This window comes from Eufriesea mexicana, unplaced genomic scaffold, assembly GCF_001483705.2.
Source record: "Eufriesea mexicana isolate 0111107269 unplaced genomic scaffold, ASM148370v2 scaffold34, whole genome shotgun sequence".
Taxonomy (NCBI): Eukaryota; Metazoa; Arthropoda; class Insecta; order Hymenoptera; family Apidae; genus Eufriesea; species Eufriesea mexicana.
The window spans coordinates 234013-255130 of record NW_016908217.1 but is presented as its reverse complement, the minus strand read 5'-3'; the positions used below and the strand labels follow the sequence as shown (position 1 = coordinate 255130).

The 21118-nt window shown below is 34.2% G+C and overlaps 1 protein-coding gene and 5 non-coding genes across 6 annotated transcripts in view; all 6 read right to left on the bottom strand.

Moving 5' to 3' along the window:
- Positions 1–16800, bottom strand: part of wge (BAH domain and coiled-coil containing protein winged eye) — a 118862-nt gene extending 102062 nt beyond the window's left edge. The window contains exons 1-2 of the mRNA XM_017909045.1: positions 16599–16800; positions 12499–12624 (exon numbers count right to left, since the gene is read on the bottom strand). Coding sequence (XP_017764534.1) covers positions 12499–12624; positions 16599–16800 — 328 coding nt within the window. The remainder of the gene's footprint in view (positions 1–12498; positions 12625–16598) is intronic.
- TRNAF-GAA (transfer RNA phenylalanine (anticodon GAA)) lies at positions 13248–13320 on the bottom strand. Its single transcript has one exon. It is a non-coding gene; the product is annotated as a tRNA-Phe (tRNA).
- On the bottom strand, positions 13768–13840 carry TRNAF-GAA (transfer RNA phenylalanine (anticodon GAA)). The gene has a single exon. It is a non-coding gene; the product is annotated as a tRNA-Phe (tRNA).
- Positions 13923–13995, bottom strand: TRNAF-GAA (transfer RNA phenylalanine (anticodon GAA)). Its single transcript has one exon. It is a non-coding gene; the product is annotated as a tRNA-Phe (tRNA).
- On the bottom strand, positions 14074–14146 carry TRNAF-GAA (transfer RNA phenylalanine (anticodon GAA)). Its single transcript has one exon. It is a non-coding gene; the product is annotated as a tRNA-Phe (tRNA).
- TRNAF-GAA (transfer RNA phenylalanine (anticodon GAA)) lies at positions 14225–14297 on the bottom strand. The gene has a single exon. It is a non-coding gene; the product is annotated as a tRNA-Phe (tRNA).
- Positions 16801–21118: the final 4318 nt, after the last annotated feature.

Below are 21118 nucleotides of genomic sequence, written 5' to 3'. Positions count from 1 at the left end.
ATACTAGCTCATTTTATCATATCATAACGTTCAAATAAATACAGTTTTATTATTAATTAAACTAAAATCTGTGGCTCCTATCTTCTAAAAATTAACGAAAGCGTGTTAAATTGAAATCAAATCTTGAAATAAAACAGGAATGCATTACAGTATTAGTATTGTATAAATACCATAACACATCCTAATATTAACCCTTTGCACTCGAGGATTTTTTTGTTACAGGAAAATAGTAATTTGAAAATAGTAATTTCTGCCATAAGGTCTTACCTTTACTAATAACTAACTATAACTAAGGTTTTTAAAACGGTAAATAAGAAATCGTATGCACTTTAAAACGTACAATTATTTTACTTCGGTATTTCACGCATCATTGGGTAATTGTAAATTTGATATATTAATTCACATCCATCTTTAGAATCTGATTAAACGGCGACTAAGAGGCGTCTCTCGAGTACAAAGGGTTAAGTATGTAATACGTACATAAAGGACTAATTACACGAACATGTTCAATATAATTATACAATACACAATTACAATAATAATTAAAAATATAATAAATACATGATAAAAATTTTAAATTATATTCTCTATTATGTATTTACTATTTAAAAATGATATTACAAATATTATTGTAGGAATATTGGTTAAGCAACAGAATAAGCAATCACGTAAATATAAAAATGATTTATTTCAAACTAAAACAATCTACTCGCTAATAACTCTTGGCTCTCCCTCTAAAACTCTATGACCGACTTTAATCCTTTGCACTTGAAAGGTGAACTTCAATCACCATTAGATAAAATTTCGAAGATCGATATTAATTAATATACCAAATTTAAGATAATATAACAATATGCAAATAATTCTACATTTTAATTATTACTCGATTTCTTATTTACTGCTGAACAAAATATCGTCAACTTTATGGCAGAAAATTTTTCAACTCCTACTCTTCTTTAGCCAAAAAATCGTCGAGTGCAAAGGGTTAAAACACTCTGACACACTCTGACACTCTCTCAGGACCGTACTTATTCCTTTCCTATATTATTTTCAAATTTTATATTATAATTATTATTTATATAATACACAAGTTTAATTTATCAGGTAATCCAAATATATAGCAACTCATCCATCTTGGCATTGCCAAAAATTGCCAAACCAAAGCAAAGCAAAGCTCGCGAGTTTTAAAACACGACTCTTTAAGCTCCACAGCTTCCCAGGACCCACGCAAGAACGGTCAAGACCAAGACCATCCACGAACCAGGGAACAACCCCATATACCATCCAACCCCCGGAACAGAGCCGCGAATCCACGAGGGTGGAAAGACGAGGTCGCGAAGCGTGGCGAGGCGCGTGTGTGCGCGCCACGCGAGGCGGGCCAGCTCGTTCGCGTGGATTTGCATCACGGGCGGGGATAATTGAAATCTCGCCCGCGGCTCGAGATTCGATTTTAGACAACGGGCCACGGTGTTAAGGAGGAATCGACCGCGTTCACCGAGGTATTTCTATCAGCGTCGTGCGTAGAGTTCATCCCTCTGACAATGAATTCTCACCAATTTTTATTTTTTTTTTCATGTTAGAGCTTTTTTGGTGTAATTCCCACCTAATTTTCAATTTATTTCGTCAATCCTGAGGCTATTTAACTATTTAACTTTGCACTCGAACGGAGACTCAGTCTCTGTTTGTTTTAATTCCTTAAAACTTAACCCTTTTAGTGCCGAGCGAAAAACGGGTGCCTATACGAAGATAACCAGACGAATTTACTAATAAAAACCATACTAAGAATGATACTTAAAAAATTCAAAATGCAGTATATTACTGAAGAAAGGGAGAACAATGTAATGTCAATTGTGTTTCAATATTCATTGAAAATTGAACAAATAACATCAATATAAAACACGATGAAACACATAGGAACAAGTTTCTCTTCTAGAAACAATATTTACATATAATAATCATCGTTTGGTCACAGTTTTATGTAGGTCACGTAGTATGAAGTATAAGTATTACATTTTCGATCATTTTTAATAAAATAACCAATATCAGTCCTGAAAACGAAAGCGTAACTCCGTGACACCAACCAGCATAGAATATAACGAAAAATTAAACCCGAAAACAATTTTCTAAATTCTTTTGCAATGAAATTAGACCGTTTATAAGGTTTTATAAATTTATTTTGTGACAGAGCTTTCTCGCAATGCGAAAAATAAGGCGCCATCGCATATGGAACGATATATCGTTGTCCGGCACTAAATGGGTTAAATAGCGAACATGAAGTATCATTTTATGTAATTCTTATGTAATTTTTAATGAATTTCGACAATCCTGAGATTATTTAAACCTTTGCACTGGAGGTGTGACAGTTACCGGTTGTTTTAATACCTTGAAGTATCATAGTCACGAATATGGGGGAATAAATAAATTAGAAGCAACTGCACGTGCAATACTGAAATGAAATACAGGTGATTTTTGTTTTGTTTTTTTCTTTTTTTATTCTAGCATAAATGATATCACGAGCTTAGAAAAATTTAAGAAAAGCTTCGAATTGTTATATTTTTATAACAAGAAAAAATCTTCGTATTAACCCTTTGCGCTCCACGATTTTTTGGCTAAAGAGGTGTGCGAGTTGAAAAATTTTCTGCTATAAGGCTGATGATATTTTTCTAGCAGTAAGTAAGAAATCGTATAATAATTCAAGTCCTGTATTTCATCGAGATCATTCATAAAATAGGAGGAACTGACTGGTATTTTAAGAATTCAGTAAGTTATTTATAGACAGACATCTTTGTAATGTAATACAGTAGAATCTCAATTAATCGGACTAATTAATTTAACATTTCTCTAGAAAATCGGATAATCGAACGATTGAGATTGTATCTGTATTCTATATAAAAATTCCTAAATCATTACATCATTACGTCATTACGTATGCATATTTTAATCATCTTACATTTATTTTTTAACCCTTTGCACTCGACGACCTTTTCGTTACAGAAACATAGCAATTTAAAGATTTTCTGCCATAAAGTCGACGATATTTTCAAAACGGTAAGTAGGAAGTGTAAATTAATTGTAAGACGTAGGATTATTTTACCTCGATATTCTACGTATCGTTAGGCAATTTTAAATTTGAGATATTAACCCCTTTTGGCTAAGGAAGGGTACGAATTGAAAAATTTTCTGTTGTAAAACTGATGATATTTTTCTAGCAGTAAGTAAGAAATCGTATAATAATTAACAGGTAGAATTATTTAATTTCGATACCTCGCACACTGTTACATTATCTTGAATCTGATATATTAATTAATATCGAGCTTCGAAATTTTATCAAATGGCGACTGAAGGTGCAAAGGGCTAAAATAAGTTTGGAATTTTATTGTCTAAAATTCTCTGTCCAAATTCTTATTTCCATTTCTCTCTGTTTCTATATATTGTATTCTCTTCGTTACTGCATTAAATAAATAAATAAATTCGTGGAAGGAAGGAAGGAATTACAGGTCTATCTGTCTCACTCCCACTCTGTCTCTCGTCATCGCCTCGAGACTCGTCTTTTTCCTTTTCAAAGCACATGGTCTTCGCGAACGGCGTTTTGGATTACACCTTAGACAATGAGGTCGTTAGGGGTGAGCGAAGGAGGTAGAAAGTAAAAAGACGAGGCACGCCACCCTCGCCACCTTTTGAACCCCTTTACCTCTCTCTGTGGTCTTAGTCTTACAGGTGTGCGAGATCTTGGGAACTTCGTGTCGAGATAGTATAAACAATTTCTTTGAAAAATTAACAAATACGAAATTAAAGAATCATTTATTTTTCGTTAAAATTGGTGAACAGAGAGCAATACAACTAGTTATATTTGTTTCACGAAATATCTTTTCAAAGGGATGAAATCAATGCTCAAAGTTTCAATGAACATGTAATTCTGTTAGAGCAAACTTTTTCAAATAAGAAATCTTTAATTTTTGCTGTTCTATTATTACATGGAGAAAATTTTCGTCTCGTTTAAAAGGTGGAAAAAGTTATTAAAAATCTAATCGTTAAATTTATTTTCTCAAAGACACTTCTCTGACTCGTTTATGAAATAAATAAATAAATATTGTGAGTACTGCTACATTTATATTTTTATTTTCTATCCTACTATTGTATTATCTATGTATATAATGAACACTTGACCCGTTTATAAAATAAATAAAAATTAAAGTTAAAATTAAAATTAAATAAATAATCGATTATTCGATTCGTCTAAACCAAGTCTTCAGGCCTCCTCTCAAACACCAAGATCTCTCACACCTCTAGTTAGTCTGTCTACCTCTCTCCTCTCCTTCTCTCCCCCTTCCTCATTCTTCCGTTTATTCCCGCGCAAAATTCGTACTCCCCCTCTGCCCGAAACCGCGCGAAATTCGTACTCCCTCTCGCGAACAGCCGAACAGAGGGAGGAGAGCGTGCACGTACGATGGAATTCTATTTGACCGGGCATTTTTCGTCCCCTCGCGCCTGCCCACCACACCACCGGGCCCCTCATTCACCCGCTTTAATTGCATAATTGCGCCATTGTGCGAGCAAGGAGGGGGCCCCGTGAAAGGCCAGTCCCGCCGACGGGGGCAGCTCGAGAGGTGAGAAAAAATGCCGAGGGGCCCCCTCCACAAAGCGACTCCAGGTAGCGAGCAGACCCGACGATTTTTGCTCCAGTCGCCATCGTCGATCTAATTGGTACGATTTTAATTAGACGATTCGAGATGTGGGGGTGGATTGATTCGTTTTGTTCGGGGTTCCTGGGTGATGGGCTTGGATGACTGTTGGGGGTATTACTGATAATGAGGCAGGGATCCTAAGACTCCATGGAGAATTTTCTGTGGGTGCATCTTGGGGTGTTTCGATGAATTATTCAGAAAAATATTTTCTATTAACTTTTTCATTGTCGAAGAATCCAAAAGATTATTTTTAACTGGTTTTAATAAAGTCCAATGAAAAATCGTATGAAATCTTGTTGGTAGATTATATTGAAAATTGGGGGAATTTAAAAAGTGATTTTACTAAAAAATTATGGATAAGGAATTAGGTTAAGGAGTTAATATATAAAAATAATTTTATATATTTTGTTGTTATTGCTGTATTTGTGTACAGTGAAATATTAAGAGTAGATATATTTGGTTTGATGGAAATGAATGTATAATGAGATTAACTTTGGTAGTCACTACAAATTCTATTTTGCAATGGATTCCCTCATAAGATGGGAAAAAGATTCATCCAAGTACGGACTTTTTAAAATTAATTAAAACCTGAATGAAACGAATTAATTGAAATTTCTATTACATTGAAGATGGCCACCAAATATTATACCATTATGTACGTCACAAAAATTAAGGAAAATTCTGCTATTAACAAATTCAACGATCTGAAAAATATTCAAAGACTGGGAATCAAAATAAGTGGACTAAAGATTGTGAAAAATGGCGATTGGGATTAGGTTCGAGACGCCACCCTAACACTATATCAAATCCGGAAAATTCCTACAAGGAATAATCTCTATTATCACGTACCGGAATTTTCTATAAAAATTCCAAAGATTTTCGCGATATCATAATTATATATGAACAGAAAATCACACACGCTATTTCGTTCCGAAAAATTTAATTAACGAAGTTTATACCTCCAATGCAATATACTTGGACGTAATTTCATTTTTCGGTAATATATTTAATTGAAAATTTAATGGAAAACAAACATCGGGCAGCAAATAACGCGAGCGTAAAAATAAAGTAAATTTTGGATGAATCGCGCAGAAGGAAAGGTTAAAACGTCGAAAGAGTTAAAATAAACTTCACGATCGTTTTCTCATATTTTTCCCAACCCTTTTTGTTTTTCCATCCCCGAAAGGATAATAGGAAAATTATTTTCTTGCATTCGTTAGGCGAGCTTAATAAATTCGCCGGCTGTTTCAGACAATCCAGATATACTTGTCTCTGCTCTTTCGCATACTAATTGCCCCGCCGCAAAAATGGGACCCTTTACAGCTTCTTCGTAATTCAAAATAAAAACGAAAGACAATATGGATGCAAATGAAATACGAGCGGGTTTTATTTAAATGTAACCAACCTCGTTTACCAAAATTTAATTAATTCTACAAACACCCGTGAGAATGACCATTTCCGGATCTCATTTTTTTTCTCAATGTATACTAATTGAATAATTTGTTTCGAGCATGCGCGCGGTCCTTTATTTTTAATTCGCCGCGAAATTATCTTGGAAATTACTCGTTGTTTAAGGAAAGTTATTTCACAGGGAATTTTTTTACCGAGATTATTTTCCTAATTTATCGAGTTAAGTAAAATACCTGGGTCAACGTTTAAAAAAATAACAAGAATCGTTATTCTAATAAGAGATAAAACTAACATGAAATTATTTGAGAACTTTATTTTTCGTTTCTCGCTTAATGCAGTTACACTAGGGATAAAAATAATTACGAAATAATCGGTGTTAATTAAATTTCGAAAATTTAAAAATTAAATTCAGTATCTACTAATAACCAACTATTCCTAGAAAATGAAAATTAAGATAATAGTTGCTCGCGTTACGATATAAAAATTTTTCCAGAAATGAATACAAACAGGTAAACAAGAACTATCGTACAGCCATACAAAACGCACATAAATTCGTAGATTCGCTCGTTAAACATTTTCTTTTCGCCCTGCAGTAACATAAATATCCCCAGTGCAAAGTGTTCGTTTTGGCAAATACGAAATAGGAAAAATTGAACGAAAAGCCGATTTGTAGCCGGTCCGTACACCTCGAAAGCGTTAGCTTCGGAATTGCTTACGGTCAAACGGTTAACGAGTAATTTCTTCCCACTCTCGAAATCAAAGCGAACAGAAAAAAACGAAAGGAAAAAAAAATGGGGAAAAAAACAGGAAAATAAACCGGGGCAAAAAAGGGGTACAAACGAGTAAATGACCAAACGAATTTGCACACGGTGGTACACAATAGAGAGCGTTTCCCTCGGTCAGCCTTAATTTCCTCTCGAAATTTCCCATTATTCGTAAGCAGCTGCAGCAGGTGATGCGCGGCCCGCGTCCCGACAATCATTAATGCCCGGCGCGTATTATTTCATTTAGATCGCATCTCGGACAAATTATTGCCACGCACGTGCTACGAAGAGTCTCGAGGCTTCTCGAGCATCGACGTATCGAGGCTTGCGGCGTCGCGCGACCGGAACACAGCTGGCCCTCGCGTCTCGAATTTATTTCCCCGGAAACCATCCACTTCTTCGTTCTCGCCGCGATACCGACGCCCGCATTCGCTTGATAATTATCGGTTTTCTCCGGGGCGTCTTGATCGATCGTGTTCCCGTTAGTCCGTATTAAATTTCGTTCCAGGGATATATGGTTAGGGTTCATCGATATGGGATTGACTTCGAATGTACTTTTTTTCAAGTGGAGATAAGTGTGTGTGTGTGTGTTTGATATAGATAGTGTGCGATTGAGTTAATGAAGAGGGTTCGGAAGAATTAAAGTTACTGTGGTTTATTTATATGGAATTTCTGGGAATAAAAATTAGAATTATTTGTATATAGATGTATGTACACATGAGGAATGGATACTGTACAACTGAGTAATGCGAAGAGTTTGAAGAGATTGAAATGGCAATGCTTTATTTATATGGAGTTTTTAGGAATAAAATCAAATGATTTTTAAAGAGGAACAAGTATATGTACATATGTGAAATGAATACTGTACAATTGAGTAATGAGAGAGGTTTAAAAGAATAGGAATTGCAATGCTTTATTTATATGGAGCTTTTGGCAATAAAATTTAAAATTATTTATGAAAAGGAATAGATATATGTGTATATGTGGAATGGACACTGCACAATTGAGTAATGAGAAGAGTTTGAAGAAATTAGAATGGCAATGATTTATTTATATGGAGTTTTTAGAAATAAGAATTCAAATGATTTTTAAAGAGGAACAAGTATATGTACATATGTTAAATGAATATTGTATATTTAGAATTAAAATTGTAGTGGTTTATATATCTGGAATTCTTTAGTATACAACTTAAAACTGTTTTCAAAATGGAAATATGTATAATCAAAAATGGAGAATACTATCCAATCAGAATGGAGAATACTACACATGATTATAGTATTACATTAAGAAGGATCTTAAAAAAAGTTAGTAAGAATTCTAACACAAATTGAAAATTGCCAAACTTAAAAGAGAAAAATATAAATAACAGTACTTATGTAACATACTACAGAAATTGAGTTTATACAAAAATTGTTTATTTGCATGGATGATCAAAATTCTATCAACTGTACCTAATTTTGGAATATACTACACGTCTACCTAAAGAAACATATACACATCTACATAAAGAAACAAAGATCATAAAATTTTCGAAATGCCCCTACAAATGAAACACCCTATATAACATATTTAACGAAAAAAAGATAAAATTCGAAGCTACCATATAATATTTTGGGAAAATTTCACACAAGATACAAATGGTATTTTACCATGTGCCCTATTGATTTAACTCTTGGACGATACGCTTTGTTAGTATAGTTTAATTACTCAGGTATCGGATTATATAATTTAGTGATTATCCCGAAGTTACTTGTTTGATAATGTAGCTTAGTTATTACACTTAGGCGACTAGTTCGGTGATAGAGTTAACAGTATAATTACAGTACAGTTATATTATTTTATAATAAAGTCAATTTGAAAAAGTAGTTGTAACCGCAGTATAATAATATGGCTATATTTCGGTAAATTATGCCAGCTAATAAAAGCGGAATTTTAAAAGAAACTATTCAACGAATATGGGGTCCTTTGTTTTCGTAGCACGACCGGCGAACAGAATAAATTTTTGCTAGAAATTACAGGGGACAAAGGCTGCTAACTTCTTTTGTCCTCAAACTCAAATTCTCTTTGACGCAGTATTTTAAAAATTACCGTTCATATAAAATTAATAAGTCAACAGTGTATACACCCTGGTAGGAGAATACTTACCAGCTTTTGAAATCGGAACATAAAAATTTGCAAATACATGCAGTACGTTACAAGGGAATATTTTCAAAAAAGAAAAATAGAAATATCCATGTAGCGACAAAAGATATTTGGAAAAATATCTTAAATATCTTTATGCGATTCAAAGAACAATTTTGATTATTATTATATACCCTTTCGTTGTTGCTTAGGATATTCTAATTGTTTCTCGTAATTTAATTACTTATTTAACCTATACAATATTCAACTGGTTAATAAAATGCATCGAGCCACATAATTTATATATAATAATTTCATATAATAAAATATAATAAATATTTCGACAATATTCAATCTTTTAATGTATGTACGATTAATATTTTAAACAATTATTAACAATTTACCTTACTCGATGTCAAATTCCAACAATTGAAACTGGCCAGTGAATACGGCATAGGTATGAATATAACAACGTATATAAAACGCCAGATGACTTCAGACTGCGTGGCGAATGTACTATATATCAAATATCGTAAATGGTATATAGTTACACATTCTAGATATCCTCGTAATTTTTACTTATATGAGTATCGCCTAAATTTATGAAAATTCTTAAAATAATCATTCTTTACGATATTCTATATAATAATAATAATCAATAATCAATAAAATAATCAATAAAAAAAAATTCGACTTACATATTTATGGTTATTCAAAATTCCTTTCCTTTCGTTTCCTTTTATCATTCCAATTACATCGCTTATTCATTTCCATTGTTCTCAAACACCTCTTGAACATTTTACGCAGCGCGATCACCAAGAATTTCTCAATTCGATGCAAAGTCTTCGATGTAACATGTGCGACGCAAAACAAAGGAACACATGTCGGAACACGAGCAAATGGCACGTTGCGAATCGGCACTGAACGATTACGCGATACGAAAATCACGACGCAACCAATTCGACGAAAATATGCAACACGAGAGACTACACTTTCACGTGGAGTGATGTACGGGATAGAGACAAATAGAAATTCTTATAGTTTGAAAAGCTGTCCGAAGCAGAATCAGACGAAGGGAACGTACACGCCTATCGGAGAGAAACGTTCGCGCATTCAATCTGAACCACGCGCAAATATGGCGGGAGCGGCGTTTCACGTAAACTAGCGGAACGGGCACGAACTTCGCGCATGTTGCGTAATTTCGGTTTTACGAACGACGAACGCGAATGACGAATGATACGTTTGAACGAGATCCACCGAACGAGTCCGAGGAAACCGACGATTGTAAATATTTTCAATTCAACAGTGACGATATTTATGTTTTCTTTATGTAGAGGTTGACAGTAGGAACAGTAGGAACAGTAGGAACGTGGACCGATTTCGCCGGTCCGCCTCGTATACAACGAATGTTTACGACGAATGTCGTCGCAACCTCGAAATCGAGGTTTCTATTCAAAATAGCACGAGTCGATATGTTTCGTCACGAAATACGTGTTTAAAGCAGAAATAAAAATGCCTTATGACTTCTATGAGAATTTTACCTATATACAAATATATAGAACTGTAGCAAATGTATAACATACCCACACCCATTTACTTCGTATATAAATTACTGCGGCACCAAATTACTACATCGTAGTAATCTAGCTATAAATGTAGCTATGCTTTCTCTGCACTGCAATTTGAAAACGTAATTAACGAAACAGGTGTAGAATTACGACTTAAACAAAGGGTAAATTAAAGTAAACTTATAGGATGTTATACGTAGACAGGTTGACGAAGTAAATACGTTCGAGAAACGCAGTAACCGGAAACACAGTCCACCAAGAACACACAAACACCATGGAACAACACACGAACGCGAACAGGATACATCTAATCACAGTAGAGGCGCGAATCCGACTGATCACGAACAATGAACAAAGTGTCGACGATCTAAGCCGATGGAATCCGTAAATATCCGAATTTTCACGACGGTTACGCGACTACGATTATTCGCAGGTAGCCAGGCAAGTATATACACAATCGTTCGAAACGATAACATTACAAGAATTCTACGAATCGTGGCGAGGGAAGCAATTCTTGGAAAAAGACAAATTAAGGGAAAAGTATATAGGAAGAATAACACGTGGAATATAGAAATTCAAGTAAGGTTACGAAGCCTACGACACACTGGATTCGTTATGACGCGAACTGCGAAATAACCAAATGCTATATCGATAATTTCTTGAACTTATTATTCTGTACCTACTGTCGGTATTACTTTTGTTTCATTTCTAATATATCGGTTGTTTCCTTAAATAAATCAAAAAGAGGTATTTTGATACAAGTATAATTATATTTAATATTATAACTAATATTATATTTTTATGAAACAACAGTGCTAACCTATAGGTACTATTACAATGTAATGCATTAATTGCGTAATTAATCATATATTTATAGCTTTAGAAAATTGATTAAGGTTATAATCAGTATTATAACATGATATTATATTTTTATGAAACAACAGTACCAAAGTATCAATGTTATTACAATATAATACATTATTAATTAAGTCCATATCGATATTAAAATCATGTAATATTTATTTGAAAAATATACACGAGAAAATGTTGGAATTAAATGAAGAATTAAAAGAAATGAAAGAAAGATTGGTGCAGTTCAACTGTCGAAAAATATAAAAGTTGTAAACTCCTAAATAAATAGTTCTCTCTCACACAGTTCTATTTTTATTTTTTTACCTTGTATTATGTCTAAAGAATAAAAAGGGGAATAAATTTCGTTATATCTTTTATATATCTTGCATACCATCTAGATTTTGTTGCAACCCTCCCATATTATATTACATGTGCAATTACGTGTCTAGGAATTAAATATTACCCACGAAGGTGTAATTAAAAAAATTACAATTTAAAAAAATGAAGAAAATTACAGATTAACATTAAAAATGGAACAAAGAGATACTTTTGAATAATGAAACCACTGAAAGCTGCGCACAAAGTGTTTCCAATCCTCGCGTTGATAATTACAAAAATAATGCAAAAAGAAATCTGCACATCTTCCTCTTGTTTACGCATCAGAATCTCAAATTATATTACTTCCTCTTAGCGCATCAAACGCATTATGATAATGCGCAAACGCAACACAGCTAACTCGCCACCATGAAGTCAACAAAAACCTCCTCCCATTCCCGCAACTTTTCCCATCTGCTAAATTTAAACAAAGCTGCTTAAACATTACCTCGCTGAAATAACCCACCCGCGCTATTTTCATCGTTTTCGATCCAGCCGATATATCGGCTGTCACGTATCGAAAGGGTTACTACGGGCTAAAAATAAAGCTCGGCAAGCAAGTTGTAAGGAGATCAATCGAGAGTTAAAACCATAGACGGGAAGACTTGACTCGCGACAAAAGAGGGTGGAAGTGAGAGAATAAAAAGGAGAGGAAAAAAAAGGAGAAAAAGAGAGAAAAAGAGAAAAGGGGGTAAAGTAAAGTAGAAATCGTTGTAAACTTACCCTTGTGTGTTGTCGCGTGATAAGCTCGTGCAGGCGTGGGTGGTCCAGGGGTGGCGGGAGTGGCCGCGACGTAACTGCCCCCGCCGCCCCCAGGGAATAACGAGTACAGCCCGTAACGACTCACACCTGTAACACCATTCAGACGGTGAATTTACTTTTTACACCGTGGATCGTGGTCGTTGCACGACATCCGTGCATCTCGATTGGATGAGCCGAAGAGAATTACTTTTAACGGTTTAACTACGTCACCGATAATAGACGTTGCACTCGCGACACGGAGATATCGAGTTTCTGCCTGGTAATTGTCACTTAAGCCTCGTGCAACGAGAATTTGTACACCTTATCGAGTAAAGAAAATTTGTTGACGGATCAGTGTGTTAAGTAGGGTCGAGATGTAATGACTATGGTTCGTTGAGATTGTACTTTAAAATTCGTATTTATATTAAGAGAAAACGATAGTAGGAAGGATTTAATTTTTCTAGAATTTCCAACTATTCAACGTATTATCAAGTTTTAATTAAATAAATAAACCTAGCCTAATTAATGTTAATTGACTTATTTATTTTCATTCAGAATTATATCAACAGATAAGAAGGTACATATAAGAATCCTGAATTAAAATGAATATTGTTCGAAGTTGTAATTTAATAATAAAAAGAAATGATGAAAAATAAGATTATTTGACCTGAACATTTATAGAGATTATTCGGAAGAAATATAAAAAATAAAAAATTGTAGAAAAAATACATTGCCGAAACCCGGGATCGAACCGGGGACATTTAGATCTTCAGTCTAACGCTCTCCCAACTGAGCTATTTCGGCTTGTGTGAAAGCGTGGCCTTGCTGGATGTGATATGTGTATAATCCTTGATTGAAAGGTAAATTATTAATGTTTTGAATATCAAAATAATTTCAAATATATAAAAATATAAAAACCACAAATAATATTCAGTACTGTATAATGTCTCTTTATAATGTATTCATCTACTACAGTGTATTACTTGTAATGGTGTAAAAATAAATTACGTTCTCTTAAATATTTAAAATGCAAAACCAAATTTAATAATAGTAAATGTTAGTAAATGAAATAAATTAAAGTTAAAAAAAAGTCGACAGTCCTTTCCCTTTAATTCTTAGCGTTCCATTGTCTCTAATTATAAGTTATATATAATTTTAATAGAAGTAAAAAAAACAATGAATAAATTTAAATATTGACATTACTTTCTATATAAAAGAAAAAAATAAATAAAAAAATAAAAAATACACTTTTGCCGAAACCCGGGATTGAACCGGGGACATTTAGATCTTCAGTCTAACGCTCTCCCAACTGAGCTATTTCGGCTCTTGGAAAACCGTGTATCTTATAGGTAAAAGTTGCTGAGCAATATATGATATAAAAGAAATAAGGAAAAAAAACCAACTTTTGCCGAAACCCGGGATTGAACCGGGGACATTTAGATCTTCAGTCTAACGCTCTCCCAGCTGAGCTATTTCGGCTCGTGGGAAAACCTCTCTTATAAGTTGAAATTTACTAATAGTACATCGTAGAAACGAAACAAGAAAAAAAAAACGCTTTGCCGAAACCCGGGATTGAACCGGGGACATTTAGATCTTCAGTCTAACGCTCTCCCAGCTGAGCTATTTCGGCTCGTGGGAAAACCTCTCTTATAAGTTGAAATTTACTAATAGTACATCGTAGAAACGAAACAAGAAAAAAAAAACGCTTTGCCGAAACCCGGGATTGAACCGGGGACATTTAGATCTTCAGTCTAACGCTCTCCCAGCTGAGCTATTTCGGCGGATGCGAACCACTGCAATGCAGTTAGAACCGCAGGTTCAATATTGAAATAATACGAAATATCATGTGGTAGATAATATATAAAATATATAGAAATAATTTATTTATGAAAAATAAACGAGGAAAGCGTAATGGAATTTTTGATGTGAATATTACTATTTTAGGTACTCGATAAACGTAATTTTAATTCACAGAAACTATGTTCGATTTCCCACTTTCGAGTATACTAAATAAGTATACTAAATTTTAGAGGAAAAAAATAATTTACATCTATTTTTTACAATTTACATATAAATATTGCTTCTCTATTTAGTTTCAGAATTAAGTGCATCTAACATCCACTTCTATGAATTGAGAAACTATTGATTATCATTGACTTTTGACTATGTGATAAAATCCTTCGCTTCCAGAAACATATAGGAAAAAGAACATTTTCTTAAATAAAAATAGACTTATATTCTTTCTCTGAGATCTTTAGACAGTCCGATATAAATACAATTATTGAATAAAAACAAAATATTGTGTAAATATTTAAAAAATTCGGAAACGAAATTAATATATTCAAGAAACAAGAAATTCAATTTACATTCACCAAAGGGAATAAAGAATAAATCAAGAAGAATATCATACAAAAAATACTACCATCATTTTGTACTTTGTTTCAATATTTATTTTTGTTTTAGAACGTTTCATTGAACGATGCAAACGATGGAAGATCAAAGTGTTTGCAATCGAAGCAATTTCAAAAGAAAATCGCTGTAAAACATCCATTAATTTTGAATTAATGGTTCGCTACAAATTTTCGGATTTGGCAACTCGAATATCGCGATATTTTAAACGGAAATTATTTAAATACAATTGGTAAATGTTATTCTAGGGAAATCGTTTTTTATTTTCCGTTCATGAGAATATGAATTATGTAATAATAAATGCATGAGCGTATCGCGCGCAAATATGAAAGTGTAATAAGTTTTATGGATTAAAAAGTTTGCAATACGTCAAACTCGACAGTTTGTATTAATATCGCCTTTGGGATTATGATTTGTACTTTGTGTAATAAGCTTTTCGTGATTTCCCTGCAAAGCCGACGCTTCCAATTTATTATATTAATATTTCAGACTTTCCATATTTGGCGAGCACATATTTTGCAAAATAACAGCAATTTTTGCAATTCAGAAATTTTAATCATTCACGAGAACAATCACCAGTATTTTCCATCACTTTGTAACGTTACATAAACAACGATATTATTGTTTAATACAAGCATTTCGCAGGGCAAAGTGATTAAATCCACATTTGGAATTTTTCCAAATTTCAACACCAAGGTATTGATACTTAATTTTCTAAATTTAAAATAAATTTCTGTTTCCTATTTTCTGGAGTCAATCGATTTAGCAAATGTGCGATTCGCATTATAATCCAGAATGTTCGAAAGAAAACTTGAGATTGTGATTTTTAATTTTTATCACACATTAACGTGTAATTTTCGAAAATATCTAATATTTTAGATACGACGAGCGAGTGTTAAAAGTATTTCTCTCGGCGATAAGATGAACGTTTGTAAATATATACTTGAAGATAAACGTAATAAGAAATGTAATACTTTTTAGATGATAAACAGTCATTTATCAATTCCTGTTTGTCAATTAATACATCGAGCCATTTGTTAAAACACTGATATTTATATCACACTGGACAATAAGATAATGAAAGCTAGATTTAACTGTCACTTGGAAACTAATAAGATTTACTATGAGAAACAACCATCTTATAGATAAGAATTTTCTGCTAACAAACACAAACAAATATATGTACGCACATTTACGTCTTGGTACGATAATCTATTAGTACACCTCGGTAAACAAATTTCGCAAATTCCTTATTATTTTTCTTACATAATTTTTCTTGTGATTTTTCACTTTCTTTTCCTTTTTAAATTGTGAGCCATATGATGTACATTCTAAAGCTATTGAAAATACAGGAGTTTAATTTCCATAAGAACGTGAGAAATTAACGTAATACTCATTCGAATAGTGAAAGTTGTGAATACAAATAGCGACAGACCTCAGATATTTTTAAAAACTATTAAAATTATATACTCCAATGTAATACGTAATACAATCTTTTTCTTTTTATTCAAACTTTACGATAATAAGGTGGTTAGCGACAACGAAAATTAAAAACACTTCGAATATTTTAACTTTAGTACTTGACATCGGACGCTACTTTATAGGACGTTTAATTATCCGAATAAAGACAGTAAGAATAATCGTTCCTTAATTAACATAAAAATATATTATACCTTGATTGTGAGTCGGTGCAGGGGTGGCGGCCAGGGGTGGAATGCCCTGAGACTGCTGATTCGGTACCTGATTGGACTGCGCAGGTGCTAAGGGCCATAGGGTTGCTGCCGCGGCAGGGCCGGACGTTTGTTGGGCCCGGGCACCCGTGTCGCCCACGGGACGATCCCCAGTCCCACTTTGGGCCACGGGAGGGACCAACATCGAACCTCCCCCTCCCGAGGCTGCAAAATAAAATAAACAAAACCCACCGGTTAAAATATTTTCCAACAGTCACGTTAAATGTAGTATACATTTTTTATCCTAACATACCACGAATTATATTTCCTCAAAAATATGATATTAACCAAAAATTATAAACAATCGATCTATTAGAGTTCAGAAAGATACACATAACACAGTGTCCTGAGTAATATTATTAAAAAATATTTCATTTATCATCTAGACTACTATCCTTTTTATTCAAAACTTTATTCATTATATTTATTCAATCTGTCAAATAAAATTTCCAAAATAATAATTATTTTACTATATATTACTCATATAATTTGCACTCGGCGATTGTTTCGTTACAGAAAAATAATAATTCAAACACTTTCTGTCATAAAGTCGAGGATATTTTTAAAATGGTAAATAAGAAATCGCATGCAAATTAAGATACAGAATTATTTTACTTCAACATTGCACGCATCGTTAGGTAATTTTAAATTTGATATATTAATTAACATCGATCTTTAGAACCTAATTAAATGGCGACTGAGAGGCAGCTCTCGAGTGCAAAGGGTTAATTCATCGTTGAGGTGTTAATAGTAAAGTGTTACAGTGAGAACCTGAAATCCATGGATGTTAATTCTGACTAGTTAAAATTAATTTTGATTAACACTAAATCCACCAGGACCGGTGAAATGATTTATGGATGAAAACGGGAAAGAAGAAGAATCTTAAGAAAAATGGAATAAGAGAAAAAATCGAAAAATTATATGTGTATTAAAAGAAAAATCGGCGAATGTTAGTCCTGATTAGCTAAAATTAATTTTAATTAACACTAAATCCATCAGGATTGATGAAATGATTTATGAATGAAAAGAGGAAAGTAAACTGAACAAGATCATAGAATATTTCCGAATGTCGAAGATTTTATTACAATTTAGATAATAAGAGCGTCCAATCCTCTAACCCCTTTTCAACCCCTCTATATCACGCTGGTATATATGTATCTAAGTATCATACATTTTCACGAGGTAGAACTCCAGGCGTTAAAAAATACTGATCATTTTTCTCCGTTTTTCATCGGCCATTTTGCCGTATTAATAACGAAGGACGCGATGTTTTGCTTCGTTCATCGTTTTCCTAGTCGATGAACCAAAGGGTATGAGGAGGAACAGATGCCTGTATCTGGCGATCGGAATCAACTTTTCATCGTTAATCTCCCTGCACACTTGTGCCTATAGATCGTGGTATTAGGGGAACGATAGGGGCACACGGAAAAGGGCGAGGGGAAATTTGGCAGTCGGGCTCGGTGGAGCAAAACAGGCACGAGGGAAGAACGAATGGCACAGAGAAAGAAACGCGGGATGAACGAGCAAAACGAAATATGAAAACGTCTCTTGTCCGTGGAAGAGAAAAGAGGATGGGCTGAAATAACAGATTAAAATGAAATTCGGGGAAAAAGCTGATACTTTAAAGCGGAAATAATTGCTTTAATAGAGGCTCTTTTGACGCAGGTAATGCTCCAAAAACTGGAAAGCAAGTAGACGAGGACTGAAAATACAGTAGACACGGAGAGATAAAATATTATAATTAAAAAGGTGCAGAAAAATGTAGAATAATTCGTTTAAATCAAATGCGAGGAATTTGTAGATTATCAATTCGCAATAGTATTAACCCTTTGCACTCGAGTCGCCATTTGATAAAATTTCGATGCTCGATATTAATTAATATATCAAATTCAAAATAATGTAATAGTGTGCGGGGTGCCGAAATTAAATAATTCTACGTGTTAATTATTATACGATTTCTTATTTATTTCTTATTTCAAATTTTTTTAACTCGTACCCTTCTTTAGCCAAAAAAATCGTCGAACGCAAAGAGTTAAAGCTCACAGCTGAATACTTAATTAACTCAACTCCCTTTAATACAAATAATTACTCAGACATAACACTTCAACAAAATTCTGAAATCACCATATAGCAATATCCAATATATTAGGTACCAGTATGTGATCAATACTAAAATTTTTGAACGTTCGAAAATTCATTATCAAATTGCTAAAAATAATTATTGCTTTTCCTAAATTTAAATGAAACGAAGTCTCTATATTTCCCTAATTTTACGAGTTTCGAGACTATAGACAAAGAATATTGCAAAAATGATATCCAAACTCGGGATTAGCGTGATTAAAAATTCAAACCCTTTTCTCTTTCGTCATACCTCATCCGCGTGGAAACGGAACAGGAAGAATAGAACAGGCAGAGGCCAAAAAGCCGCATGAACACGTTAGAGATGGCACCGGGTCGGTGGCGTATGTAGCAATGTATCTTGGCGTAAGAAAAAGGAAAAAAGTAAAGAAAGCGAGGTGACAGACAGAGGTCGGGATAGAATATAGAACGTTTTCAATGAGCTGAACGAAGCGAGAGCGTACCATTTCCTAGCAGAAGGTGAGTCACCGAAGGGATGGCCATGGGAGGGTTGAGAAGCGCTGGAAACGGAGGAGGGGTAGCAACAGGTCGGCAAGCATAATGTACTCTCTTAGGTACGCGTACATATACACACACACGCGCGTTAAACCCTGACATCGAGTCGTTTGACACACGGCTTTGCCTGTGTGAGTGCGCGTCTTTTTCTTGCACGCAAAAATACATGGGCTACGGAAACGACGTGCACATTTTAACGAAGAAATTCGCTAATGACTGGATGTTAATGACGACAGAAATTACAGAAGAATCTGGATGATGTACGTTATGCACACTCTGCCGAAAGACCGTTATTTTTGCGAGGTGCAAAAACGGTTGATAATTTGCAGTTGCGCACTGGTCGTGTCGTAAATTCCGGAAAATGTCAAATTATATGCCTGCGGTGTATCGAAGTGATACTTTGTGATCTGGGCCTTACGGATCACTGGAAGCTGTAATGAGCACTGCAGAATTATTAGGCCTGTATGATACAATGTTGCAAACCACAAGGAAACGTGATTATAGACGTGCGCAAGTATTTTAACACTTGTTAAAACTTCATTCTCCCTTTTTCGTCCTTGGTTTTTGCAGCTCCTTCACTGCCTTTCTTCTCAAGCAATTTTGCAGTCCTTTCAAAAATTCGAATATTTTTAATAATTTATTATACCTTTTTAGTTAATTTTATGTACGGTATGTAAATGAGATATTGTGTAAGTTATATAAATAATGTTAAATAAATATCTTAATTTCTTTGGACATAGAAATATTTTAATTTCTTCCGATACAGAAAAATTTTTTTATTTCTTTGGATACAGAGATATGTTAAAATTTCATTCTCCCTTTTTTATCCTTGGTTTTTACAGCTCATTCGCTGCCTTTCTTCTCAAGCAACTTTGCAATCCTTTCAAAAATTCTAATTTTATATAAATTATGTAAATAAGATATTGTGTAAATGACATAAATAGTATTAAATAAATATTTTAATTTTTTTGGTTACAAATATTTTAATTTCTTTGGATATAAATATATATAAATAAAAATAGTTAATAAGTTACTCGATAAAACTTTTAAATGGTTTTGGAACCAATGCAATATACACCGAATATTTACTGACAGATTCCAGCCTCGATGTTACAATGGTTAATAAACCTTAACAATGCACTGAAAGGATCCACGAAAACCTGTTTATCACCGAATTCGTATCCTCCACTTCCCATTTGAATAACTGCACGAATATCACAGGAATGCGAATGTCGTTCGGAAGAATTCGAGATTTCGCGCAGAAGAAAAGGAGAAACCGATTTTGAAAGTAACCATCACTGGCACACCTTGCTTGCCGGTTTCGCGCGGTATCGTCGTGGAAATTATTCAAAATTGCGAGACAAATCACGATACTTGCGGGACAGGATAATGAGCCCGGTGCGACGACCTGGAATTCAGCCGAACTTCCAGCTGGATGTGGACGGCGGATGTCGCGTGTCGAAGAAAGCTGCACGTGTGAAACGATCCCCTGGCCTCGCTACGTGGAAGTACGCCTTGGCTGCCCTCGTTAAGTTCACGCGATAATAACCGTCAATAAGCTGTCAATCGGTCGGTGTATGTTTGTCGAGATGTAAGTACGCGGCGATTAACGGCGCTACCGATCGTGCCGGTGAATTATAATGATCGAGCAACGGCCGATGCGAGTGGACGTCTGCGACTGATGATCGAGAGTACATAAATTACGATTTTCGACTCGCGATAATGATTTATATGCTGGGAATTAACCCGCTGTATTTTTCGCGCGAGATCGTATGGAAATTTTTACCGCGAGTCGGAGTTTCGGGAAATTTGAAAATAATCGAGATCAT